This window comes from Gobius niger (assembly GCF_951799975.1).
Source record: "Gobius niger genome assembly, chromosome: 9".
Taxonomy (NCBI): Eukaryota; Metazoa; Chordata; class Actinopteri; order Gobiiformes; family Gobiidae; genus Gobius; species Gobius niger.
The window spans coordinates 20,277,621-20,305,000 of NC_136860.1; the positions used below are offsets into that span (position 1 = coordinate 20,277,621).

Here is a 27,380-nt window from a genome sequence, read left to right on the forward strand (position 1 = left end):
GAGAAACCATTTTATTCCATTTAAACAGATTTGCCTGAAGTATGTTCACATGATGGCCCTCGAGGGTATTCAAAGCACAGGACCGGCCTCTTTGTGAGAGAATTGGGGATTATATAACTCAATTTCCTTACTGATGAAGGCTATGAAGCTAGTTTTGAGTGGATAAAAGCACATGGGTAGTATACTTTGAAAGACAAACTGTTTCTCTCTAAGTTCCAAGAAATGCACTGACTGTACGAGAAAGGTTTATCGTTAAAGTCAAAGGTTACAAACTCAGTAAAAGAAAATTAAATAACACATAATTCGAGTTAAAACTACAACTCCCCCAAGGTAACTAAAGACTAACTATGCTTCTCTAACCCCAGGGATCTGGTTTAAATTTGACTTTTAAGTCAAATTTAACTTTTATTTGCAACATTGAACTCCGTCAAAGCCAAAAGATAATGTTTAACGAGGGTTAAAGCCTGTGAGGCACAAAGCGCCAAGCTGTGCAATGCTTCTTGTAATTTGAATATGTGATCCTATCTGGCAATGAATCCAAGTGTTTGGTAACTACAACATCACCACTTTCTTATTTGGTTCACTGCTGACATTTGCATGAATTTTATTTACAGCTTTCAAAGAGCTTCACAAGGGGTCATTCCATGTGAAATCCACAATTTTCTAAATGCTAAAGTTTGACAATATGACTTCTCAGCCACTTGGGTATAAACTGCAAAGCAAAGGACTAAATCAATCCTGTAAACTAAAGTTAACACCAAACAACTGGACTCACATTTTTTAACAGAAGCCAACTTTTCCTCTCCATCCAGAGAGCCAGAGTTTAGCTTTAGCAACTCAGTGCAGCACAAAGAATTGATGTACATTGAGACAACTAACGCCCACCTTCACACACTCACGAGAACAATCATGCCAAGTTTGATGAGATTGTTGATAGGACCATTATTTATTGACTCCCTGCTCGCTGTGTATGCGTCTCACAGCGGTCCTGGGGTAGACTGAACCCTTTGGATCCATGAACGAATGCTCCAATCACAGAACAACTGACATGCCAAGCTTACAGAACCTGGAATTCCAAAGCTGTCTCTCATCCTGGGACTAACCGGGCCATACCTCGCTTAAGAACAGCTGGTCTTTTCAAACGAATGTGGCTAACATAGGGTCTGCACGCTTTTGGAGAAATATCTAAACACACTTTTTCCCTGACGCCATTCTGAGATAAGATTTCACGTCAAACAATTCAGAACATGGAAGTCTACCGTTTACAGGTTTGCAATTAATTGTGGGCCGCCCTAAAATGGACCTATTTGGTTTCAGGTGCCTTGTTATCAAAATAGGCAACAGCTTAAGATTATGTCCAAATAGATAATTTATAAATGAAACAATCTGTTCACTTGATCACTTGATGTTTCCTTTTATTAGGCTATTACAAAATTACTTGAATGTAATTTTAATTAATATTGATTAAGGAATAAATGTGAGAAAGAGATGGTAAAAGGAGGTATGAGTACAGCTGTCACATTTGCCATAACCACAAAGTCTTATCCAGATCCCAGTGAATGCTGGTTTTGTGGCCTGGGAGTTTGGTGGAGAGTCGCAGAGCCTTTCAGCTGTTCATGTCGTGCAGCCACAGACAGAGGGGCCCAACTGTTGGACATAAGTGAGGTCAGATGAGAGTTCCTCTTAAACAGAAACACGAGTTAGACACACAACCACCACAATATCACCAGTCCTGACAATTCTCAGTACATGCCAGTACAAATACAGACAAAATTGAAAGATTTGTAGTTAAAGTAAGTTTGTAAAGGTGTAAGTTTTTAACATTTTGCAACATGTAAAGTCCCTACTGGCAAGCAAACTCCTGACTGATTGTGCTTCTCTTTCTCTCGAAAGTACAGTATGTATTGGTATAATGTTTTAAATAGGTGAAGTAAAAATGCAAGGACAAAGGGGGGAAAAATGCAACTTGGTCTAAATAAAGTGTTGGAACATCTCATCTTTGAGGATTTAGCAGCCTGGGAACACAACACCCAGCTCAAAGATGAGGATTTGCTGTGTCAGATATAGCACACATCAGAGACCAGACACAAGCACACGCTGCACACATTCACACTACACTAATGGAAAAGGTGAATATGACGTGCTACATTGAATATTATCTTTGGCATCCATTTTATTCTAAAAGTGCATGCACAGTAGTGCACATGTACTGTGGCTCTGGACATCACTGTGTGTACTCATGTTTACTTGTTAGAGGCTAATAAATTCAATTACATAGGTCCATTTGAGAACATACCACACCATGATCATGTAAAATAAAAGTAGGCTATGCAATGCACAGTATCATAAAGTCGGTTTTGTAAGTGGACGAACCCACCGCCCTCACATCATCAGTTACTGCTGATCAATCACCCTGTTGAAAATATATCCTTTGCAGAGTTCACCACTTCAGTCATAGGGCACATTTCTAATGGATTATACTTGTCCTTATTGTGTTGGAAACCGCTAAATGTACTTCTTGTTTTAAATGTGCTATATAAATACATTTGATTTGATTCTTGTAGTTAAAAGGTTGATGAATGAATGTGAAGACGATAAAGTTCGCACTCATTATCATCATTCTTCATCATGAGCCAAAATCAAACCTTTCATCAGTCCTAATTGGACACTGGGGACCTTAGATCTAGCCTTTTGTGGGATCCACTTCCTTCAGTCTGTTGACAGTGCTCTGGACATCTCCTAAAACTGTTCTGATTGGCTGTATTTGCTTTGTCAAATATATGGTAAACAGTGCACTAATGATGCAGAGGATCCTAGAGTCTTTAGGGTTTGACCTTTTTATAAAGCTGCATTTACATCAAAGGTAAGAGGAGGGTTTAGCCTCATGCTTGTGCCCAAACAGCTGCAGAATTATCCCTTTACCCTCCATAGTGGATACAGGCTCCATGCTGTTGCAGCAGGAGGATTGGCTTTACCAGCTGAAGACAGTAGCCTGGCAAATGTTGCTGGAACATGTTAGTTTGGAGTCTGGCATCATTTCAGAGCATGATTTGGCCCTTGAGACCTTAATTACTTTCCGTGTCTGAAATTAAATAGACACGGCCAAATCCCAAGATTTAATCATTAAGAGTTTTTTCATTGGCCAATATAGAAGTCTATTTGTGCTCTCACTTGTTGAACTAACTTATGTGATATTCAAGCTTATGTGCCTGATGTATAATTAAATGTGAAAGACTTGGCTTTCTCTGTTCTGTAGCACTCATCCCTGTTATTCTCAGAGAAAATAATAATAAATATCGTATTTATCATGAGATGGGAAATACATTTTTTTTGTTCATTTTGACCATGATTTTAAAATTGTAATTGTGCTTTAGAGTACTCATCACTAATCCTCATCAGGATTTACTCATTCAGCAATGAACTAAATTTGTGAATACCAAAGTCTTCGTAAGAAGAAGAACAATTTTGTTCGTAAGAATGTGTCTTGAATGAGGTCCATTGTTCTTCAATCACAGGACTTTAATTTGGCAATATCAAGACTTCCTGTTGATCACAAAAGTCTCTCAAACCCTCTAAACTAGGAACAAGTGTATTAAGTGTGAGTATCTTTATTGCCTAAATGTGTCCTCTGTACTGTACTTCACTGCCCTGGGAACCTTCTCCAGATCAGGTGCACCTCGCCAGAGGATTAGCCTATTGGGCATGTTTTCTGGGGAAAGCTAGACTCAAAGAGAACATGCAAACTTCACACAGAAAGGAGTCATACACCAGGGACCGCCTGATAGTGAGGCCAGAGTAGCCTCTCACAGACATTGTGAAGCCAAGTTTCAAAAGCGTCCCACAAGTTTAACAAAAATCTGTCAAAAACATTGTAATAACATTGTCGTTTTAAATCATAGCTCCTCACCAGCTATTTTCACTACAATATAGATAAGAGACCATATCCACACAATCAAGCAGAAGCTTATTATGGAAACTCTCTCTTTGTGTGATCCTCAAATAGTGCTCCTGAGAGGGGCAGTGATGACGCATTGTGCCGTTGGAAAGTGTCCAGAGCCCACCAGGTCAGGAAAGCCTGCTTCAGAGGGACCAGGGGGCAGCAGTGTGAACAAGACCAGAGGATGCCGAAAATAGTGCTAGATTTCTTAGAAACCAAGTGTCATTACTGGGCCTAGATACCATCACTGAAGAGGGGTCCCCTGTGAGAATGAATATAGTGAGGTACAGACAGATGAGATACTTGAGTGGGGGCAAATCATTCAGGGCAACACCCTTTCCCATTCGACCCTTGGCATCTATCCATTAAAAAGTATGAAGCCAGCAATTGTTTTTCAAGACATAATAGCTTCCATTTTGATAATTGCAGTATATTGATATTGCAGATAGTGTGAGAAGCTCATTGAAACATGAGATGTGATTGAGTTTGTGTTGGATCCAATACAATGTGAAAGGGGGTGACCTTAAAAGGCCTGAGGGGGTAAAATGGGGGCCTGGTGTTATCTCTGTGCAGCACTGCTGTATTTATAGATCATCTCTAAAAACCCCTTCCCCTCATCCTTCCTCTCTCCAGTGCCCCTCCCATTTTTTCAATTAGTCTCTGATGGGTGGAGTATGCAATCAGGAGTAAGAAGGGCTGACAAGAGGCTCGTGGCTCAGTCTGCCCAGACTCCACACAGACACCTCTCCTCAGAGCAAAGGTAAGAATCATCTCAACCATCTCTCCATCCATCACCCTCTCATTCTCTGTCTTCCTCACTGTCACTGCAGGACAAAGAGTGCTCTGGCATCCCCTGTCTGCCACAACCCGCAGCACCTTTCCTCTTTATGAGTTCCCTTTAAATGCCACTTTCCTCATTTCACTTTGAGCAATAAACTTCTAAATCATAATTTCTATGTGTGTGTGTACCATCCTTTCTCTGCTTTAATCCTCCTCATGTTCACTTTCGTTCTCCATTCGTACTCACCAATGTTGTGAACATAGTGATGCAGAAGAGCTTGTCTTCAATACACTTTTATTTCATTGGATGTGGAGAAACTTTGCATTCACGACCTAAACCAGTGGTGTCCAAACTGCGGCCTGAGGGCCAAATGCGACCGTGAGACTAATTTTTTGTGGCCTGTTCTATTTGAATTGGCACACAATACCCAGAGATGGTACTTTTTACTGCAAGTTAAATAATCCCACACAATTCAAACCGCGATAAATTTTATTTGTGAGACAGAGCTGGCATTAAATAAAGTGAATCTGAACTAAAGATTGATTGAAATGTGTGGGATACAATTTCAACCTCTCTTAAATGCACTCAGTTGAATGTCTGACTGCATTGAGCATTGATCTGTGGCCCTCCACCCTGTATATACTGTTCAATGTGTGGCCCTCAATGAAAAAGGTTTGGACACCCCTGACCAAAACATTTTGTGTTTTTATTAGTGATAAACATTTTAATTACTGTTTCCTTCAGGTAGCGATTTGGGGTACGCTATTAACAGATTATGTTTGAAATAAACATTGCTTGATTTATAGTTTCCTTCATATCCTTTCAGATATTAAATTACATGATCATAACTTTACATTTCAAAAGGTGCATATGCATTGTAATTGCCTCCTGTGGGTTCTTTTTCTGCACAGTGAGATTTGTCCAGTCATTGGACACACTTTTTCCAGCGGCTACACCAAACAACAGCATGTCTAAATTACTAAAAGTTTTTTTTGTGACTTTAGATTATCTTTTTATTTTTAGGCGCTGGATAAACCCTGTCCTAAGCTAGGTGAGTCATGGTGGGAGCTACAGACAATGAAAGAATGTGGGAGGGGATGGAAAAGCTTGGTCCAGAGGGGCAGGAAGATTAACTTCTACTGAGACAAGATACAGAGCTCTTAAATGTCAGTGGCAGCATAAATCCAAAAAGCATCTCCACTGAAGACAGTGATCACATGACACAAGATGATCTTTGTTTGAGACCTATTAAATAGTTAAGCAGAATATACTAGTAGACCTCCAATTGGCAGTAAAGGCACATGCTCTCTGCACCAGCATAGCATGGCCAGAGGTACAGTACTTAAGCACAGATGGGATAACCAGGCGGCTTTGTAAGCCAACCATCAACAGCTGCAGCTCGTGAGTGGCCATTATTACAAATGCCATTCCATATGCACAGGCAATACAGGGCCTTGGTGCTGACAGCTGGAGGTGAGGTGACGGATGGGTCAGTGTGCGTGGCATAAGAGGCGTCGGTATGTAGAGAGCATTGACTGTCTCTAAGCAGGCCTGATAGGAGTTATTTATACCTCCTCGTCTGTCATCGTTCACTCCTGTCGCACAGAACAAAATAAAGTGCCGACACCACACAGAGCAGGACAGAGATGAAAAGAAGTAGAACAGTAAAAATCAGTACAAGTATAATGTTGCTTGTTAACAGAGAAACAAAATGAAATAGGAGTATACAGCACAGTAAATTAACAGTGTCGTGTTATTATGTTATTAATATCATTATTGCTGCATTTGCTCTTGCAGGCGACCACTCTGAGTCAGAATGACAGAACGCTACGACTGCCACTATTGCAAAGAGTCCCTGTTTGGGAAGAAATATGTCCTGAGAGAGGAGAACCCTTACTGTGTGAAATGTTACGAGAGCCTGTACTCCAACACCTGTGAGGAGTGCAAGAAACCCATTGGCTGCAACTCCAGGGTGAGATTAGACGTCTACTACCTGGGTTCAGAATTGTTAAAAGGGGCCGACTGTCACTGTTTGTATTACAGGATCTGTCCTACAAGGACCGCCACTGGCACGAGGACTGTTTCAAGTGCTTTCAGTGCAAACGCTCACTGGTGGACAAGCCCTTCTCCACCAAGGATGAGCAGCTGCTTTGCACTGAGTGCTACTCCAATGAGTATTCCTCCAAGTGTCATGAGTGCAAGAAAACCATCATGCCTGGTAGGAAGATAATTTCCTTCAATCATTTATCTGTCAAGCTTCATATTACATTGCTGAAATATTATCACTGCCCTATTTGATCTAGGCTCCAGAAAGATGGAGCACAAAGGGAACAGCTGGCATGAGACTTGCTTCACTTGCCAACGATGCCAGCAGCCAATTGGCACCAAGAGTTTCATCCCAAAGGAAAACCATAACTACTGCGTGCCCTGTTACGAGAAGCAGTTTGCCATGCAGTGTGTCCATTGCAAGAAGGTAAGTTATCCAGCCACAGTCTACAACAATACAAAAAAAAATCTGAATTGGCCATGTGTTGCTTTCCAGCCCATCACCACTGGAGGTGTGACCTACCGTGAGCAACCTTGGCATAAGGACTGCTTCCTGTGCACCAGCTGCAAACAGCAGCTGTCTGGACAGAGGTTCACATCTAGAGATGATTTTGCCTATTGTCTCAACTGCTTTTGCAACCTTTATGCCAAGAAGTGTGCCTCCTGCACCACACCAATCAGTGGTAACACTCATGTCCTTGTTATGACACAAACTGTACTGCACATCTACTCACGTTAATCCTGACCTAACTTCATCCTTCTTTCAGGTCTGGGTGGTAGCAAGTATATATCTTTTGAGGAGCGCCAATGGCACAATGATTGCTTCAACTGCAAGAAGTGCTCCGTCTCCCTGGTTGGACGTGGCTTCCTCACTGAACGTGATGACATCTTGTGCCCTGAGTGTGGAAAGGACATCTAATTTGGTTTGAGAAAAACAATCTGATAGAGAATGTCATAGATAAAAAGAGATTCAATTGCTACCTTATTACTGAGCATAGAATCTTCATATCACTTTCTATGAATATACATTGTTTTAAGCCTCAGAAAACTAACCACGTTGTGTGAATTTTCACTCAAAATGTATTCATTATCAAAGCTATGTGGCTGTCTGACCTGACTGTAAAGATTTGCTTGAAAGATACTGTACATGTAGCTTTGGGTGTAGAAAGCCATTCAGTACTATGCAGATATATCTAGTGCAATAATTAAAGCTTTTGACATAGCTTTCTTGTCAAAGCATAAAAGTATAGTGAATATTTAATAAACATGCATCTTTATGTCAAGCTGTGTTGTGTCCAAACTGAGCCAGTGTGCTTATGTGTTTATAATATATTTCATGATCTTATAGAGTCAGATTTCAATTAACCCGAGTGACTTATTACTGTAATGAGGTCCAGGACAAATTTTGCTTCACAATTGTTTAATTAAACCACGGACATAAAAATACAATTATTTTTTGGCCTACGCATTCCTACGCATTCCAGAGTATGCCGTAATGATTAGAAAGTACATCTATTCCTCATCAAGTCAATCAGAAAATTTAAAACAGGCTCATATTTGTAGAGCTGGATGATCATTTCGCATATGGCCACAGTAATGTCTTGCAGTTGATCCATCATAAGCAGTGAGCACGAAAGCAGCGTCAAACCACAATAAATAAATATGAAAACTATGCTTCCCACACATGACAGAAAAAAGTCAAGGGTATTTATACAATGTCAAACTCAAATCAATATTATAGTTAAATACGATGCAGAACAGTCCATACGATCTATTATTGAGGCCTCTTACTTGTTAAAACCAGGAAGCATTTTTGTTGCCATTACGTCTTCATGAGTGAGGTGATTCACGAATGGTAAAGGCACTTGAGGGTGGGGAAAGGTACAAGATAGTGTTGGATCTCAAAGGTTTATTGCGCCAACCTTCTCTCATGCTTACGGGTGATATTCCTTACAGCTGCGTTCTTTGTAATTACAGAGGAACCTTGAGAAAAAGTGAACTACAGCGGTCAACTACTGGAGAGTGATCTATGAACAAGACTTGATGAGGTGACGATGTCAGGGCCAGGTCACATGCTGAATCTTTTTCTTCATCTCTGGGGAATTTAGTGAGCTCTAAACACAAAAGAAGAAATAAACGTTATTGGCAGAAAGACTAAATAAACCGTATATCCTCAAATACCACTTTAAACAAACACTTCCATTATTCACCATCATTCTTACTGAATTATGTGCTTCTCGTTTAAGATCCGCAGTGTCTTTGGGTGAAGGTGATGTGACTGTGGTGAGCTTGCGTATGGGGCTGGTCATGTTTGCATTTGGCGGTGGCTTTAGCCTGTCTGTGCTTCCAGATGATAGACTGCATCCGTCTGGTCTCTTCACCTTCAGAGGACCACTGTTTGATGAGGTCCCGTCAAACGTGACTAGTGGCCTTTTTCTGTTGGCGTCATTACTGCGAATAAAGAAACAAAACATGATTTGATGAAGCGTTTATTCCAGTGATGCATAATGATGTTGAATACGTCTCCCGCGGGGCGCTCACCTGTGAGCGGGTGATGGTGCGTGCGTCCCCCGGGTTTTGGCCACGGTCCTGCCCCAGCGGCTGGAGGGGAGAGTCCTCTGTGGCAGGGGCATCACATGGCGCAGGTAAAGCTCCGTAAGCTGGTCCCGACTCAAAGTGTCCCGGGTATTTACCCTTTTCTACATTTTGAATATGAGCAGTGTGACATTGTTTACAATTTCAGAGACGACAGGAGCCGCACATTACAGCACAAGTGGCTAGCATTTACACTGCTCTACAAAGTTACAGTAGATACGTGGACCCGACACGCTATTGGTGAATGCGGACTTACCTCGTTTAATATTAATTTTAGAAACTCGTCGGATAAAAGCTCGGGGTGTAGTAAAAGATCCATATCTGAAGTGGAGCTAGCTTTTCCGTCTAGTGCTGTGGAAGCCGCCATGTTTGATTTTCCCAACATGCCCCGCGTCAGCCACCGCTCATGAGAATATGACATGGATCTATTATATGAATAGACATCTGGAGATGAAGTCATAATGACCCAGACAAAGCAGAAACAAGGACGACAATGAGGAGTCCGTGTAAGGCCCTGCTTGATTTATCGGTGATGGTTGTGATAAGGCCATAAGCCACTATTCTGCCAGCCACAGACTAGTCACCACAGGCTGGAGAGAATGAATAATAGCCTACATTATTCTACTTTTGAGTAGCTCGAGAAGCACAATATAAATCCAAGATATTATCAGGCCATTAAACTCATTACTTGCATCATAATCATCCAAGGCCATGTATGAAAAAAGCAAAGGGGGAAAGTGTTCTTGGAGCAGTGTGTACCTTTTGTGCATTTTTTCATCTGCAGTGGTATATACAGCCGACACTTTGGACTAAAGGCTTCTCAAAACTCAACCTCACCAGCGTTAGAATTGGCCTGCCAGACCAGGGGCCTATCAAATTGAGTGCTATTTTGAGTAAAGGAACAGCGCCATCTACTGTCTGTGTTGTGCTTACACCTCGGGTAACAAGAGTTGTAATGTGTTGTCTAATTTGTCATACAGACAGTAATAAGTGATTAAAGATATTTATTAACATCTCGATACTGCAATCAAACAACTCAAAGTCTGACACAGTTTGACACATGGGTTCATCTATTAAATTGTAAGAAATCATGTGCTTTTTTGGGGGACAAGTTTTTTTCTTTTCTTTTTTTCTCTCACAGAAGTACAAAATATCACATAAAATAGTATAGTGCTTGACAAAAATTGTCTCTTCATCTCCAAAACATATAGATAACATCCAGCTTTTTACCAACTGTATTTAAAAACAAACAAACAAACAAACAAACAATACATTTTTAATCCAATCTAAATAAATATTGTTTGTAACATATCAGAGACTTAAAAGCAAAACATTTTTTTAAAAATGAATCAACGATAATTGCTACCTTTTTGGTTCTTGTTTGCTCACACACAAAAGAACGATTTAGAAAGTCCTTTTTCATTTACACAGAAGACTGGCTTTCACTGCAGATATAGATATTGCTTGGTCTGACTCTCCGGTGGCTGCGGCCTGGGACTCTCGGGCACAACCTGCAGCTTTTGGGGATGAACTCCTGACAGGCCTCCCTGAACTTCCGTATTCTCCAGCAATAAATGATTGGGTTGAACACTGTCTTGAGGTAACTCAGCCACAGGGTGCCTGTGCTGATGGAGTAGAAGACTGAGCTGTAGTAGAACTGGTGGCTGAATACTGCCAGCAGACTGACAATTGTATGGGGCAACCAGCACACAGAGGACCCCACAAAGAGGATGAGAATTGTAGTGAAAGCTCTGGTCTTGAAACTTATGTCCACTTTGACCTGTGGAGGGTGTTGCAGTCCTTTACTCCTCATTTTATTGATTTGATTGAGGGCTGGCAGACAGGAGTGCTCGCTGGTGTGGTTGTGGATGCGAAGCGTATTGCGTCGCACTGTGTTGAGTATGCACATGTAAGAGTAGAGCATGACCGTGAATGGCACAAAGAAAACAGATACTGCCAGGAGGATGGTGTACCCGCGGTCTGCCAAAGACTCACTGTAACCCAGGACACACTGAGGGGCCCAGGTGCTCCCGAAACCCGCAGAACCTGCCTTCCATCCCACCACTGATGGCAGCGAAATGCACAGGCTGAGCATCCAAGACCCTGCGATTAACACTTTAGCCCTATATGGGGTCAGCTTGTCCTGCCGCTGAACTATGATAAGGTATCGGTCTACGCTGATTATGAGAAGTATGGACACCCCTTCCAGTACAAACAACCAATAAAGCATGATCGAAGCGCGACAGAAGGTGCTCCCAAATGTCCAGTCCGACGTGGCCACTGTGACAGCAGTGAATGGCATACACAGAAGAGAGAGCATGATGTCAGAGAAAGCCAAGGTGGCTAGGAGAAGGTTGATAGCAGAGCGCATGGCAGGTTTTTGGTAAACAATAAGACACACAACAGCATTGCCGAGGAAGCCAATGGTTATCATAAAGATCATAATTGCAGCCAGTGTCGCTCGCAGCGTCGCCGAGATGAGAGGAGTCCCAGTGTTGGGGGTGGGCACGCTGTCACTTGGGCCAACTGGGCTGCCTGGGTCCATGAAGATGCAGTCCTCTGGCAGACTGTCATTGCAGAGGGCCATGGCCTCAACTGCTGCAACTTATCATTCAAAATAAGGATGGAAATCTTTCAGGGGGATGACTAGGAGGTGTCTTCTCTCATGCTGTCGGCCAGTGCTGGGAGTGTCTGTTCAAGAAAGGAAAGAATAAATCTGTTGAGCATTTGGTTCAGTTGTGATTAAACCTGTAGGAGGTTCTACCGCAAGCCACATTCAGCTAAATCAATCTGGAAATCACAGTCAAAACCATGTGTAACATTTACATTTTACAAGATTGTACTACTATTACTACTAGTATGTAATGCAACAACGATCAACTCATCAACTTAGCTATATGAATAACAAAACACAGTCAAGCTATAGTCTTGGGTTGATAATAAACAAGTTCACTCTTATAGGGCAGTGTCACACTTCACACACAGACAATACACACCCATGATGATAGGGTCGCTGGCCTGTTGATTTAGCAGAAGCTCAGCCAGGTGTCACACTGGACACTCTTTAACGACACATTGGCTTCCGGTCCCTGTCCTGGCTTCAGCTACACAGCTACACCACACTATGGGAGAAAGAACATCAGCATCAAGGACAAAATGGTAACTCTTTTGTTTAAGCACAGTCACAGTTATGAAATAGCAGTAAAATCTGCAGTTTTAAACAATAGTTTAGAAATAACTAGTGAACCACAGCATGTATGACAAGACATAATTTCTTCAGAGGTTGTAGCCATTGTAGCAATATTTGATCAAAATAGTGTTGCTGATGCATGTTGCCATGGCAACAAGGTCATCGGTTCTATGGCAACAAGCAGTCTCTCGTCTCGTGTTTCGTCAAAGATTGGTGTATAAGAGGACATGTTTTTTTATAATGGAAGAGCACTCCTGCCCTCTCATTGTTTGATGACCAATCAATTCAGTTATCTTTAAGATTGATTGTATGAAGTGAGCTGTAAGCCTTAACCAGTGCAAGAGGATAAAAGAAAACAGTGGACAATTTAAAAATATGAACATGGTAAATGGGTCAGAAAGATGACTGCCTTTTATTGGTTAAAATGATGACTTGTGCTGTTATGCAACAGTCTAGCTAGACCATTGTAATCTAATTTGTCACATCAACCTATAGTTTTACACTATTATGTAGCTTAATAAATTAACTCTAAGCTTAGTACAAGGTGGAGGCCTAGGCTGTCTAATGATGGCACCCTGCATCAGACCTAAAACAGCAAATATTAATCAAAAGGTCCCATATTCCCCATAATTCAGTGACTGGAATGACAGCCTTTTTGATTGGTGCGTTGCGCCAATCATCGTAGTGCCCACCGGTCTATGCAAGACCCAGGCTATAAGGCAACTATAGCCAATCATAACATGATAAAGAAAAGTTACATTTTACACTCAGGCACTGCTCTCGCGTCAACACTGACCCATCATTTAAGGCTATGTGAAAACATATTATGGAAGACCTACCTTTAGAGCACCTGGCTTTGTGACTTCTGTGGTAGAGCCAATACGATCAGTGACACGATTTAGCTTTATGATACGACGAGCGTTTTTTTTTTTTTCCTAACCTGTTTTGGAATTGATCTCCATCGCGCCGCCTCCGGATGACGCTGACGCCAGCGGAGCAGGTGGCCCCGCATTAAAGGAGCAGCCAGTGGGAAAGACCTACAGCTTCACTGGCTGGTGCAGGTTCACACGCGCGTTTTATAGTTTCACCATCTATTCTTCAGTAGGTCTAGTATCGATTAAGATTCATGTTTTCAACACAGCAAATTAGAATTGAAATAAATTAGGGCTTAAAATAGGCTAAAACAAACAAGATCTCCAGCATGTTTTTCTTTTCTTTTCTTTTTTTTTAACCTTAGTCCTACGTCTATATTTTGGGAAATGTATCATGCTCTTCTTTCAATAACGGTTTTGTTTTTTTGGTTTCCCTACTGACCTTTATTTTGTTTAATTCGCCTAACACTGCAGACCAAAAAAAGCTCATTCTAATTCGAACAGAGGGTGGCAGCATTTCAACATCTTCCGGTAATGCTTCACGGACGAGGCTATCATTTATAAAGTGTTTGAGGGAAATGCCTCGGAAATGCCTCACACGTGATTACCTGAAATGCACCTGATAATAGACCTGCCGCATCTTCAGCATAAAAAAAAATACTTACTACCCGAGGCCAGACATTCCCAAAGTCCGGGACATTGCGGCCCCTTTGTCAATCTCAAATTTTCTCGGGGCCCCACAGTAATAATAACTTTCAAATTATCTTATTATTTTACAGCTAAAATTACATTAAAATAACACCTCGTAATGATTGTTTGCTAAAAAAAACTGATTTAAGGTCAAACATTGTAACAAATAAATGTATCTTTCCTTTAAAAATCAATATTTTTCAATGTACTTGTTTAGTAGACAAGCTTTGGGGGCCGCTCGCCCCAGACCCCACTATGGGAACCACTGCCCCAGTCTATAGGTCAGTGCGAGAACAATGTATACTCTAACATTTGCAACGGCTGTTGGCTAATGAGTCTAACACATGAATGAGTAGTCTCGCCAACCAGACCCCGCTTCTTTACAGAAGAGGGTCTGGCAACGCTCCATTGCGCGCTTTCAAAGGAAGTGACGCAGCGATATGGAGCCTACCGACCAATCAGAGCAGCTCGCTGAACGGGCGTCACGTTGTTGCGCCTTTGTTTTGTAGTTTTTCAACACAAGCAACGACTTCACGTTATGCTCCCATATGCTTGTATTCTTAAGTTTTTCTGACATTAAGGTCAGCACACACTACACGACTTTTCCAGTCGTAAACGATTTAATATAGAATGGGGGTCCACACTACACGACTGGATTCAGTGCGATTTTCGAACGTCTGGGGTTCACACTTAGCGACAGAGAATCGTAAGAGCGAACACACTACACGATTCTGACAAACAGCTGATGTTTTATAACACTGTCTGTCCTCTCTACGGCTTCGAAAACTGACCCCAAATCCGCAAAGATAGGTCTGTGTTTGTGAGCGTGGGATAACGTGTGTGGGTACCGATTGGTCAACGGTGTCAACAATGTCACAACACTGCAGCGCTAGGCTAACGCTACTACGAAGCCTTCAACTTGGCCTGTCAAATGGAGATAAAAGTTGGCGAGAGGAAGAAGCGGGACGTATTTCAGTGGATTTAATAAGAAAAGGAGACGGGCGTCAATCTCAGGATGGAGGAGATAACGGAGGAGACGGAGGAGAAAGCGGGGAGGTGAAGCTAAACAGTTCGTCTCCAAACTCAGTAAGTGCCGCTAAACTCTGTTCGTGGTTGAAATGTAGCTGGAAATGGTGGCTGTCGTGAACTTTTGGTGATATAAAGTTGTGCTGTTTCGTGTGTGGGGCTGTGGCCATGAAATGAGTTGTTTGTGCCGCTGGTTTAACAGAGAAGTGAAAAAAGGAGGTGCGGCGGTGTTTTTCTGTCTTTATATCACTCTGTCATTCACATTTGGGGTAAAATCACCCACGTTTCTCCCGTGCGTCCAAAATCGGGCTTAAAAATCAAACATGTTTGATTACCTACGACTGAAGTCTAGTCACGTCTTTCTACCGCCCACACTACACGATTTGAACAGTCCAGTCGTGACCCCCCCCAAACAACACGACCCGACTCTGTGTGACTGCCTTCGACTAGACGCGACTCGAGAAGAGCGAAATCGGGCATAAAAGTCGTGTAGTGTGTGCTGACAGAAGTCATTTACTGAACTCTGTGTGGCAGGGAGCGCCATTATTAATGTCCGAATGACTACAACTTTCTTGTGACTGTTTCTGTCGTCACATCCGCTATGTTCTCATTGGCTGCTCTGCGCTTCGGTTGTCCCACATTAGTCCCGCCTCAAGCAGTAGCTTTTCTACGACAGGGTCGCCAGACTAGTCTCCTGTTTATTAATTAATAAACATCGGAGATTAGTCTGGATGCCAGGCTAATGAATGAGTGTAATTAACAGTCCAAAAAACGATTCATCACTTCTTATGCTATAGCGTCTTTACAAAAACTAAAATGCAGGAGAGCTACTTATGCATCAAAGACACTTGAGTGAAATACGACTTTAGGGGAGTTCACCCAAGAGAATTAGTAGCCAAGATGAATGTGTGCAGATTGTGTTCAGCATGTTAAGAACTAAAAGAAAATGCCTCTAAAATGTCCAGCGTATGTTGAAATCTTTGGCGAGCTCCCGAGCTACTGGTTGGAGATCCCTGGGTAGCGTGACCAGATTGGGATGACCAAAAATGAGGACACCAGATTTAGGGGGCAGAAAAAAGGAAAAAGTTAAGACTGTGTGTTTTGCAGTGGACACCCATCTCCAGATGTGACGCCAGATGGCCAGAATCTGGCTGGAGATTCAACCTATTGTGCATGTTTTGGATTGATGGGGGAAACAATCCAGACACAGCCAGAAACATGCAAATTCCACACAGAGAGCCCCACACGGTCCTGGGATTGAACTCACAACCTTCTTGCCATGAGGCATGAGCACTGCGCTAACCACTACCCGTGCCGCCAGTGCACTTTGTGTATGAGGGATTGCTGTAACTGGTTCAAATTATGTGTCCAGTTATTGAGGTACCCAAGCCGAAAAGCTCTCAGTCTGTTTGGACAGAGCCTCAAAACACCACTGTCTTGACAAACCCTCATCACTCATAATTTTATGACGAGAGGCTTCTTGAGTGATAGTCAGATTATTCCTGTGTCCATGCTGTGCAGGACCTGAATCGCTGATACTGGTCATTCCCCTCAGTCAGTGGCGGTTTTTGGTATGGCCATGGGCAGTCGCCCACATTCTTCTGCCTGTGAGTTGTACAGGAACGGAGGTGCTGGGATTCTTTTTTCTTATTTTTCATTAAAAAAGAGGGACATTTAAGGGTCAAGTGCTGTAAAGTGTAAATGGTTGGAAGTTAGTCAGAATAGCTCACACTTCTGTGAAAATGTTATATCAGCAAATTTGTATTTATCAGGAATAATGAAGACCTGGATCAATAAGAACAACTGTCAAAGGAATTGAAATGAATAAAATCTGATCAATTCCCATTCCAATGGAGTAGTAACTTGGAAACGGGTCCCAAGAACTCCCTTTAAGCTTTCTAACCACATGTAGGCCTATTTTATTCAAATGTGGCCAGTGATCAGAGATTTGACCTGGTGAGTATCTGGTGCGGACTAGCCTGGCAAGTCCAGAATGATGCCTCTGTATTTTTTATACATGGGGATATCAGTCTGGGCAGGACGCCCTTGTTTGCCACTCCTGCCAAATCCAAACAGATTCATGCAATCAGATTTGTTTATTTGCCATCAGATGATGTTCACAAACAGCGCCACTCTTGATCAATCTAAAGATGGATAGCCAAGAGCCTTTTCCGGCAATACTTAACAATACTTTTATATGACTTTTATGATTCATAACCCTGTTCAAATATCAACGGAGAACTGCAAATAACCCTGGAACAACATCATACGTCAGCCCTTTACTGATTGTTTTTTGTTCCAGTCTAATTGATGCCGACTCTGACCAGACTCAGTCGCTGGTACAGCTTAGAGTCTGGACTTTTCCAGGCAAGGTGTGATCAGGGATTGTCAATACAAGTTAAAAAAAGAAAAGAAAAGAAAAAGGCAAGCATAATTAATGCTCATAGTCTTTTGTATTTCGCGTGAGGGCCATCAGAAAGATTGGTCGGCCTGCAGGCACCATCATCAGAGCATCAGTAGACTGTTTTTCAACACTCTTGTATCACGGTGGCTCCACAAAGCAAAGCAAACTTCTGTGTATCATTACAATAGCACCCTCTCCTGGTGATGTCTGCTGCCCTACGCCAGCAAAACCTCTGGGCCACACAACGATAGCTAACACTTACAAATCTTGGCAGGACTGTGTCAGAAAGATGTGTGCATTAGTAGAGTCTTGTGCTTATATAGGACTTTGACATTTTTCGTTTATGTTCTAATTTGACACAAACCTTTTACACACATCCAGATCTCTTAGCCTATTAGTTATTGCACACACTTTTTATTACACTCAAATATTAACGCACACACGCACACATCTGATAATGGACACACACATCTCACACAAATCACTACATTCACTCGTCATGCCAGACAAATCTAAGTGCTCGATTTCTTTTGAAACAATAATAGCTCCATATCCACACACAAGACCAGCTCAAAAGACATTCTCCTGGCCATTCCACATGGTTTCTCTTCTTCTCCTCTCCAAGAGCAGAAGGATTGCTGTAAATTTATGTTTATATCATTTATCCTTTTTAAATGTAAACTAATAACTTGTATGTTTAGGTAAATCCTTTCTCTAGCATATTTCCCATTGCAATAAAATACAATAAAAACAGACCTTGTGTGTATGTCACAGGGAGTGGCCATGTGTAGGGCTCAGTTAAGGCCTGCATGATTAACACAGATGTTCAACAACAACAGGTCTGAGCATCGTAAGTGATTGTTGTCCATAAACAACCAGGACTAGTAATGCAGAAAAATATTGTTTCCTTGAAATACAGTTGTTGTTTTGTTTTTGTTTTCTTTACTTTTTTGAACTACCTGGTCTCAACATTATAGCTTTGTGATTTAGGTGTTGAATGATTTTTACCAACAACTTACCACTAAATACCTTGTTGTAGAACATTTCATTGAAAAACACGAGGTTAAGAGGAACTTTTACATCACTAAAACCATCAATGACACAGTCACACAATTACAATGACTGTGCGCCGTGACATTTCAGTCACTATACAGCTCCGGTGAAGGGATCAGTTGTTCTCAAAACTGTAAGTGTATTTCAAACATGAAAACTAGTGGCAGGAGAATTGATTTGATGTTAAATCTACATGGAAGAAGGATTCTTTTATATGACATGCTGTAGTTTACTTTTATCCATTCACTCTTGCTCCGCAAATCAAGATACCCCAGAAATCAAGAAACGCTCATCAATATCTTTGACAGCTCCTTTATACCTGCATATGCATGGCAACAATAGATATGTATTGAAACTATGTAAAGGAGGTAAAAAGGGAGAGGAATTTTTCAATCAATAAGATGTGGCATGATTTGCTTCCACTCAATCACACCCCGTCACCGTGGCAACCGTAATGGGACTTTCAGGTGGTAGATCCCCATCACGGTGACACATAGTTCAAAAATATATGGCCAAGAGGAGTGATATCAAAATGTATATGTGTAAACAGTAAAAGTAAGAATTATGACCTCACAGAAAGACATGTACGTTTTGGAGAATTGTACTGTTGAGGTATTGTCCCATGTTGGTGGAATTAGAGATGGAAACACTGCCCTTACAGAGCGTCACATAATAGGCAAATTTATTAAATAATTAGTCATTTACATAAAAATAGACACAGTGAAAAAACAATAAATATTTTCAAATTTCATCAAAGAATACACAACTAATATACTTCGTAACATGTTGAATCGTAAAACACAAGTCACACTTTAACTGAAAGCTACAATCACACAACACAAAATGAGAAAGAAAAAAATAAAGAAAAAAATTATTGCTTTCAAATGTAATTCCTTTTGAAAAAAGCTCACAAGTCCTCAAAACATACAGTGCAGTCTTCATGGGACATTATCACCTGTAGCAATAAGGATCAAATGCATCATCTTGGGCGGGACATTTTGGTTAACAGCCTCATTGTATTTTCAAAGTCTTGGCAAAAAGGCTGAGTTTTAGTGCAGTAAAACGCCATATAAGTCACTATGTCCTCCAGTTTTAGCAAAACAATGGGACACAAAGTTGGTAATTGATTTTTTGTTTTTGTTTTTAGTTTTTTGTCAGTGGAGTGGTCCTGGATACTTCTCACGTGTCGCTGTACATCCTTTTGCAGTCCACGGGAGATGGCGTGTCAGGTCCCATGTTGCCCACCTGCGAGTATGTGTCCTCGGGTGTGCGCGGCATCCCGGGCGGCGTCATGCGCTTCTCCTTCTGCCTGCGGTTACAGAACCAGACGCGCACCACCTCCTTCTCGAGCTGCAGAGAGTCCGCCAGAGCGTTGATTTCTTGCGCAGACGGCTTGGGGCACTTAAGAAAGTGACTCTCCAGTGCGCCTTTTACGCTCACTTCAATGGAGGTGCGCTTTTTCCGCTTGCGGCCCTGTGTGGCGATCTTGTCAATACTGGTAGGGCTTCCTGTGGTGGAATCAGCCTCCTCTAGCCATTTGTTGAGCAGAGGTTTCAGTTTGCACATGTTTTTGAAGCTGAGCTGAAGCGCCTCAAACCTGCATATAGTGGTCTGTGAAAATACGTTTCCGTAGAGGGTCCCCAGAGCGAGCCCCACGTCTGCCTGAGTGAAGCCAAGTTTGATGCGACGTTGCTTGAACTGTTTGGCAAAGTGCTCCAAGTCGTCGGATGTTGGGGTGTCTTCGTCTGAGTGTGGCTCGTGCGCCACGCCGTGGTGCTGATGGTGTGTGTGGTGCGCGTGCTGGCTATGGTGATGATGGTGTTGGTCCAGCTCTGGGGAGTCTCCGCGCACAGTCCCGGAATGTACGAGGTTGTGCCCGTGTGCGCTGAGCATGCCGTTGACAGTAAAGCCTGTTTGAGAGTATCCCAGGGCTGGGTCCACTAGATGCGCGCCTGAACCACCGCCCCAGGAACCCGCGTGAGTCTGGTGTGTGCCCAGGTGGGTCCTGTGATGCAGAGTGGAGCCAACATGAAGGTCCTCGCGGGCCGAAGCTCTCTTTGCCTCCTGTGCCGGTGCGCAAGGAGGCCACCCGGATCCAGCCTCCACCGCAGCCACTGCAGCCGCAGCTGCTGCCGCTGCTGCGTGAGGGAGCGACGTCACCCACTGGTGGCTGAGCATGTGACTCCCGTTTCCCACTACATGGCCTTGCATGAAGTCGCTCTGTGACATCTTGACCGGGGGTTCGGGCCGGTAACCGCTGGAGCCTGTGGTGACCGGCTGCATCCCTCCTCTTCTCTCCGCGTGCAGGACCCTGCTGGACAGGTATGGACCAGACGTGGCGGTGGCCATGCCCCAAAGCATACGTGTGAGACGTTTCTTTCTGGGTTTAGCAAAGTCTCACTTCACTTTGGTCCACGAGAAGCAATATTTTCAAGATGCATTCATTTCAAAACAAATACACGTACAGTGCAATAAATCTCTCAAAAGTTATAGTCCCGTGACCACTGCGTAAATCCACCGAGGAGCTGCCTTCTTTACACTTAAGTTTTGGAACTTTTAAACTAAAGGAAATTCTGTTTTTAAGTATAGTCCCGCTAGAAGACACTTTGCGCACGGCGTCCTGTGCGTCTTCCTGGCAGAGAGGCAGAAAGATGTGTTTACGTTGAGCCTCGACCGCGTCTATTAACTCCCCATCCTCATCCAATTACAGCAGAATGGGAGCGCAGGGTTTCTGCTGATTGGACACATCCAGAATGAGGAGTGTCATCCTCTGGTCCAGACTGCGAAAAGTTCTGCTGTGGAACACACGCATTATAAGAAACATGGATGTGAACAATCAAACAAACAAGTTTCAATCCCTGGTTTAAACAATATTTAAGCCTATATTTAAAAAATAATCAAATTCGTGCATTTAATGCATTTTACTTATTATCAACATGAAAATAATACTTACGGACACTGCCCAAGAGAGTGTGTGTAGCGCGAAGCGTTTGAGGAGCCACTGTCAAGGATACAGCAGTCTGCTCAGAACAGGGGTCCGGACGTCTCTTGCATCTTAATGCGCGCAGCTTTTCACTTGGTAAAAGCAAGGCTACAGTGGCGTGACGGGACGCACAGCTGAGCTCTGAAGGAGAGCACACACCGCAGCATGCCTCCAAGAGGGGAAAAATAAACTCACTAATTTTACCTATAATGTAGATTTACTTTATGCTTTTGAATCTCTTTTCATTGTTTCATTGTTGTTAAATTTTTACTTACTTTATATTGTTTACTGTATAAGTATGGAGTGAATGAATGCGTGAATGTGAATGTGTGAATGTAAAGTGTTTCTGAGTGTCCAGAAAAGCGCTAATAAAACCAGTGCATTGTTATTATTATTATTATTATTAAAGTCTAAATTAATGTGAAATGTTGTGTTTTCAAAAACATTAACCAAGTTCATAATCTTAAATCAGTTTGGGCTCAATCAATTATTGAACATCTTGAACATGTACATATTCTATGCATTTGTAAAGAATGCTTAAAGAGGAAATGCTTTGCTTGAAAGTATTAATTTGAATATGTGAAAAAATCAGGACATTGAAAATGCTGCTTCTGTCATTGTATTCAGGATCTGCAATCTTTAAAAAACAAAAGAGCTCATTTCAAACCGAATAACCGAAAAAACAACAATAGTAATTTCATCTGCAAACAGTGACATCATTTATATAGAAAAGGAGCTGTTTTGTAATTGATTAATATCATTAAATTGAGATTTTTTTAAATAGTTTGCTCTCAGATACATATGAGGGGGATTTGAACAAATTATATAAATCACTTTGTGCATTTTGGTGCATTTTAGATTGAGTAATTCATAAATCTTAAACTGGAGAACTCCTTTTAAAAAAATAATTTACCAAAATGGTGTCAAACTTTGCACTTCAATCTAAAGAAAGACCTTGATTGTACTTTGCGTCTGCCCAGTTTTCATGATTCACTGATTGAAACTTTATCTAATGTTTCAAATAACAAATAGCGTTGCATCCTCCTTGCTCATTTCAGTCCCAACAATGTGCCGCTGGTTGAAACCGGAGGGCATTTGCCATAACTTTGTGCCAAATTGCGGCGTTTGTAACTGTATGAACATAACAAGCCAAACATTGGGGAAAAAAAACAAAAAACTTGTCATCCCTGACTGTTACGGAGTGAAACCTGGTAAAACAGCCTGTTCCGAAGTGAGTCTCAAGCACAAAGTGTTTCTCAGCAGAAGTTTGAGGGAATGCAGTAATGTTTTTCATGTGTTGTGCTGGCTGGTCACAGAGCTCGATTTGTTATTCATGAAGGAAGCCGGGTGAAGAGGCCTCCTTATGATGCACGCAGCTCCCTTCCCAAAGAACTCCACCAGCAAAGCACATCATCTGTTCCAACAACTCAATGCTGCAATTAATCCTCTTAATAACCATTACTCTGCAGCTATTCAATGATTGTAGTTGCTTTAAAATAATCACATTATTAACAGAAAGATTACTTTACCCCTCCCACCTCTCACACGGCTCTGTTGAGTCTTCAATATGCAGATTGTCCACTTCTGCCCCACGGCTATTTTCTTTGGTAGACTTTTGAAATATGCTAATGTCTCCAACAAAATTGCAAGGAAGAAAATCAGATGGACTCCAGGAGTTTCCCTCCCAAAAGAAACAGATGATTTTGATCAGTTTGTATTCTCATACTCTGTAAAGTATTTCAAGGAACGCATTTGGACATCTCAAGAGAAATGCTGTATAATCTTACTGCGCCCCCCCCACCCTCCCAAATTCAAGATAGTGCTTCTTTGTTGTGATTTTGCTGTTGTGATCGCGAGCATCTTTGACCTTCAGCTCTCCCTGAGTCAGAGAGATCCAGCGCAGCATGAGACTTTACCCACAACCCCCTGCCGCGCGTTCAAAGCGCAGGCAGAGGCAGCCACGCCAACACAGACGAGAGGGAGACAAAGTGGAAGTGTGGAACCGGAGGGCTTTGGAGGGGAAATGATCAAAGTGGCTGCGTTTCCAAAGTCCTCCTTGAAATATTGGAGACGTAAAGTCAAATAGTTTTAAAGGCTGGAAGTCCTAATGTAGCAAGTTGCTTTATATCGCCTCTAACTTTTGGGTTATTTAGTTTTCAAATGGTCTGATCTTGAAAACAAACTGCATTGCTCTGTGTTTTATTTAAAGCCACACTGCAGAACATTCTGGGGGGATGTTGCGATCTCACAATATCAACTAAGCTGTTGCAAACAATAATAAAGTTGTTTTTATTCTTTTTTTTGAATGATATATACCTGTGAAGATGGTAATGACAACAAGAAAGCAACAAGGAATAATAAAATAATACTAATAACTATAATAAATATACTATTATTATTATAATAGTAAACATAATAATAGAAAAAAAAAGTACAAATAAAACATAATAATAATAGTTGTTATAATAATAGAACTTCCGATAATTTCCATCATTGTAATAGTCAAGTTTCTTAATAATTTACTCATTATAGTGTAGCCAACTTTCATAATAACTTAATCAACGAGCCTAATGGTTCACCAGTAATGATCGGCATTATACAGCATAAGGAAATACTGCATGTCACGAATCACCACACAGATACTCGCACCATATTGATACATGTTTATAACCTGAATAGTACAGCGCTTTCCTTCATGTAATATACAATATATTGTAAAATGTCAATGATGTCAGTCAATATGATCTTGTTGTGGTTGGAAGAAGAATTGAATGTAATTCATAGGCAAGTGCACGCATGTCACTGTGTGTGTACTTGTGTATGGAAACAAAAATCATTCTGAATCCATCTTGCTGTAGATAAAAAAACAACAACTTAATGTTACTACTGAATATGTATAGCACGAGGGTGATTAATATTGATGAATGAAGGGCAAGCGGACATAAGCAATAAATACAAGTATTTGAAAGACTACCTAATGCACTTACACTAATGTTTGGCTTCATTAACATTTTCATGGAGACGAGCTGGTGATGTCCCAGTTACAAGTCAAGTCTGAGGAGGGGCAAGCCAGCTCACAGTAAATACGTATAAATATAATTAATTTAATAGATGTATTTAACTCTAGTTACTGGGTGACTTGTTGACTGGTATAAACTTGTCAAATAGTGAATTTGAATTTCCTCCCACTTGATCCTGACACATCTCTCATGGGTTCTATCCGTGTTTTCCACGGCTCTCCTTTGAATACAAACCAAGGCAGGGAGACGCAGTCAGGAAATACCGTGTACCCGGCAGCCTGTGGCTCGGGACACTGCAGCCCTGTGTGGAGCACTGTCCTGGGCCAAGTCAAACAGCCCGAGCCCCTGCGGGAGCTGCTCCGCTGAATGCACTGGTCTCTCTGAACCACATCGACTTAAAGGCTCTCTGTAGTGAGGGGGGCTTCTCTGTGGGTTTGGAGGAAATATCAGATAGTGTAATATTAAGAGGATTATGATAAGCAGTTGAGGTGTCTTATCCTCTGCCTCTTGACTTGAACTGTGTTTATTATGACCATTTTGGTCAATGTGCAAGAAAACGCACAGTAGGTTTAGGACACATTTCAAATGATTGCACACAGAAATGTAGACAATACTATAACCTTGAGTAAAATGATACCAAAATATAAGATATTGAACGTACATAGCAAAGTTTCAAACAAACACGTGGATGAAATGTGTCTTTCAAAGACACATCTACCAACAATAGAAATGCCTTCGTATTCACTTTAAGGAGTTTCTAAGAACTTTAATGACACTCTATTCTTTCTGATAAAAGATCTTCTCCGACATCTGAGGCTGCCTTGGGGCTAATTTATATGGCTGCCACTCTGAGTGTACACCCACACACTTATTCATACAAGCGATGCATGAAGTGTCTTGCTCAAGGATACAGACCAGTTTGAATCAAATTGCGGATAATCAGGTTGTGGGGAAAAAGTCTGTAAAGCCTTAAGCTAGATGCGCCCACTATGCGTGATGCAGTTCTAACGTAAGTCAGTGGTAAGTGTGTGTGTGCATCAGTCATGGTATAGAAACTATAAGAGCAGCCCAAAGCAACAAAAGAGCACTGGGAGCACGTGGCTGTATAATGTCAAATAGCCATCCTCCATTTGTAAAAACACATCCACAGAGACATCCATCACAGCACTCAGTAATTTAATCAGCAAACAGTGAACACAATCAACCACAGTTAGCTCGTGACACCACGCAGCTTTGGAAATTAACACGTTTTCAATTGTGTCAGGAGAGTTTCACATCAACACCGCTCCGCTCCCAGTGCGTGTTTTTGAGAGGAGAAAGGTGGAAACTATATTTAACTCAGGTTCATGTGTCACTTTTTACATTTGTGAGATTCAGGGCCATGTATCAGTCCCCCAAATTCTAATTCAATTATTCATTCGGATGCTTCATGTTTTTCTGACTTCAAATATAGTATTGGTTGTTTGGTTGGTTATAGGTGAAAATCGAAAACAAAAAACAAAAAAAAACATTTCAGAATTTGTGGCAACAAAATTATAAATATAGAAAAATTTTACCTAGTTCTTGGGGGGTTTAATGCTCAATAAATCAGGCTAGAAATTAAATATCAACAAATTCCTCCAAAATGTTACTACTATTTTTAGTAGTAGTCGTTTATTCGGTCATTTCATTCCTTTAAACATTAAACAAGCATTTCCATTATTCCGTGTACAGCATGACCGAAAGGGTTTTAGGCAGAAGTTAAAACTTATTCTGCCTAACTCTGTTTACAGACTTCCACGAGAAAAAAACACAAACACATTTAATTAATTTCATCCGTTATGGATCGAATTAAGTCTTTGCATTAGTTGCTTACTTTATTCATCCTGAGCTTACATATTTTTGAATTATAGTAGATTTGAAAGCTTTAAAAGTTTTAATTGATCTTTCAAGTCATTCCACAGATTAACACCTCTTACGGAAATACATCGACTCTTTAAAAATTTGTTTTAGCTTTTACTTTTTTGAAAATGCTGGTTCCTCTGAGGTTATACTGACTTTATCCTGTGTTCAAAAAGCTCCTGGATGTGAAGAGGGAGAAGATTATCATGTGCCTTGTACACCATGACTGATGTGGATTTTCAATAAGTTTAGATTTACAAAAATAGGGTTTATTGGTACATAGAAATCTGCTTTAGTGATAATTCTTATTGCCTAGGAAAGAGTAGGAAAATATAATGAGTATTGAGTATTAAATATTAAGTACAAGACTCGGCTTAAAGTAAATCTATGGAGAAAAGTTGAATGAGTACAACAAATAAATGCCTGATTGTGGTCTATTCCATTTCCATTTTATATAAGAGAACAAACTGAGCGTTTACCCAAATTCAAGTCTCATTTCCATTGCATTTCTTAGTGGCTAATATTGTTGGTAATTTGCTTAATACTTTTCGTCTTATCTTGAAGATCAGGGGTATAAGCCCACGTCTATAAGATTCCCGCGTTGAATCCACATTCCACACCCAAAAAGAAAAATCCCAAACTTTTTCACAGATGTTGAATGAGTCTAAAGATATCCGTCTCCATCCAGCCAACTACTGTTCGTGCAAATGAGTGTGAACCCCACGCGCCACTTTAACCTATCACCACACGTACTTGGATGCAGCATTTGACTCCCGCCCTGTCCTGCGAACATGTCCCACGGACCTGCCAGCTCAGCTCTCGACCTGGGACAGTGCCCTGGTGAGGGTGTGCGGCCCGGCGGAGATCACAGACGACCTTGGCACCCTAGCAATGAAAACACC

The 27,380-nt window shown here is 41.5% G+C and overlaps 4 protein-coding genes across 5 annotated transcripts; 1 reads left to right on the forward strand and 3 right to left on the reverse strand.

Annotated features, from left to right (window-relative positions):
• The first annotated feature begins 4,595 nt into the window (after positions 1 to 4,595).
• On the forward strand, positions 4,596 to 8,005 carry fhl2a (four and a half LIM domains 2a). Its single transcript, XM_079562608.1, has 6 exons — positions 4,596 to 4,697; positions 6,516 to 6,690; positions 6,762 to 6,936; positions 7,022 to 7,191; positions 7,261 to 7,447; positions 7,532 to 8,005. The coding sequence occupies exons 2-6, from the start codon at positions 6,535 to 6,537 to the stop codon at positions 7,681 to 7,683; spliced, it is 840 nt and encodes a 279-aa protein (XP_079418734.1). The 5' UTR covers positions 4,596 to 4,697; positions 6,516 to 6,534; the 3' UTR covers positions 7,684 to 8,005.
• cUnh2orf49 (chromosome Un C2orf49 homolog) lies at positions 7,484 to 9,740 on the reverse strand. Of its 2 annotated transcripts, XR_013793197.1 has the most exons (5): positions 9,616 to 9,740; positions 9,306 to 9,463; positions 8,987 to 9,215; positions 8,275 to 8,878; positions 7,484 to 7,493 (listed from the first exon to the last, which is right to left on the reverse strand). XR_013793197.1 is itself a non-coding variant. In XM_079562610.1 (4 exons), the coding sequence occupies exons 1-4, from the start codon at positions 9,724 to 9,726 to the stop codon at positions 8,822 to 8,824; spliced, it is 555 nt and encodes a 184-aa protein (XP_079418736.1). In that variant the 5' UTR covers positions 9,727 to 9,740; the 3' UTR covers positions 8,204 to 8,821. The 2 variants fall into 2 exon arrangements, 1 of the variants encoding a protein (XP_079418736.1); XM_079562610.1 differs by lacking the exon at positions 7,484 to 7,493 and having other exon boundaries at positions 8,204 to 8,878.
• Positions 9,741 to 10,705: 965 nt separating this feature from the next.
• gpr45 (G protein-coupled receptor 45) lies at positions 10,706 to 13,545 on the reverse strand. The gene is made up of 3 exons (XM_079563054.1): positions 13,389 to 13,545; positions 12,356 to 12,481; positions 10,706 to 12,050 (listed from the first exon to the last, which is right to left on the reverse strand). Exon 3 carries the CDS (start codon positions 11,944 to 11,946, stop codon positions 10,783 to 10,785), a length of 1,164 nt encoding a protein of 387 aa, XP_079419180.1. The 5' UTR covers positions 11,947 to 12,050; positions 12,356 to 12,481; positions 13,389 to 13,545; the 3' UTR covers positions 10,706 to 10,782.
• Positions 13,546 to 19,343: 5,798 nt separating this feature from the next.
• Positions 19,344 to 21,751, reverse strand: pou3f3a (POU class 3 homeobox 3a). The gene is made up of 2 exons (XM_079563298.1): positions 21,548 to 21,751; positions 19,344 to 21,386 (listed from the first exon to the last, which is right to left on the reverse strand). The coding sequence occupies exon 2, from the start codon at positions 20,953 to 20,955 to the stop codon at positions 19,774 to 19,776; it is 1,182 nt and encodes a 393-aa protein (XP_079419424.1). The 5' UTR covers positions 20,956 to 21,386; positions 21,548 to 21,751; the 3' UTR covers positions 19,344 to 19,773.
• Between the last annotated feature and the right edge of the window lie 5,629 nt (positions 21,752 to 27,380).

Coding starts and splice junctions, on each gene's coding strand:
- pou3f3a (XM_079563298.1), bottom strand. CDS start 20,955: ATGCTTTGGGGCATGGCCACCGCCACGTCTGGTCCATACCTGTCCAGC.
- fhl2a (XM_079562608.1), top strand. CDS start 6,535: ATGACAGAACGCTACGACTGCCACTATTGCAAAGAGTCCCTGTTTGGG. Junction 6,937..7,021: donor CAAGAAAACCATCATGCCTG/GTAGGAAGATAA, acceptor TATTTGATCTAG/GCTCCAGAAAGATGGAGCAC. Junction 7,192..7,260: donor AGTGTGTCCATTGCAAGAAG/GTAAGTTATCCA, acceptor GTTGCTTTCCAG/CCCATCACCACTGGAGGTGT.
- cUnh2orf49 (XM_079562610.1), bottom strand. CDS start 9,726: ATGGCGGCTTCCACAGCACTAGACGGAAAAGCTAGCTCCACTTCAGAT. Junction 9,464..9,615: donor TAAAATTAATATTAAACGAG/GTAAGTCCGCAT, acceptor TTCAAAATGTAG/AAAAGGGTAAATACCCGGGA. Junction 8,879..8,986: donor AACGAGAAGCACATAATTCA/GTAAGAATGATG, acceptor TTTTGTGTTTAG/AGCTCACTAAATTCCCCAGA.
- gpr45 (XM_079563054.1), bottom strand. CDS start 11,946: ATGGCCCTCTGCAATGACAGTCTGCCAGAGGACTGCATCTTCATGGAC.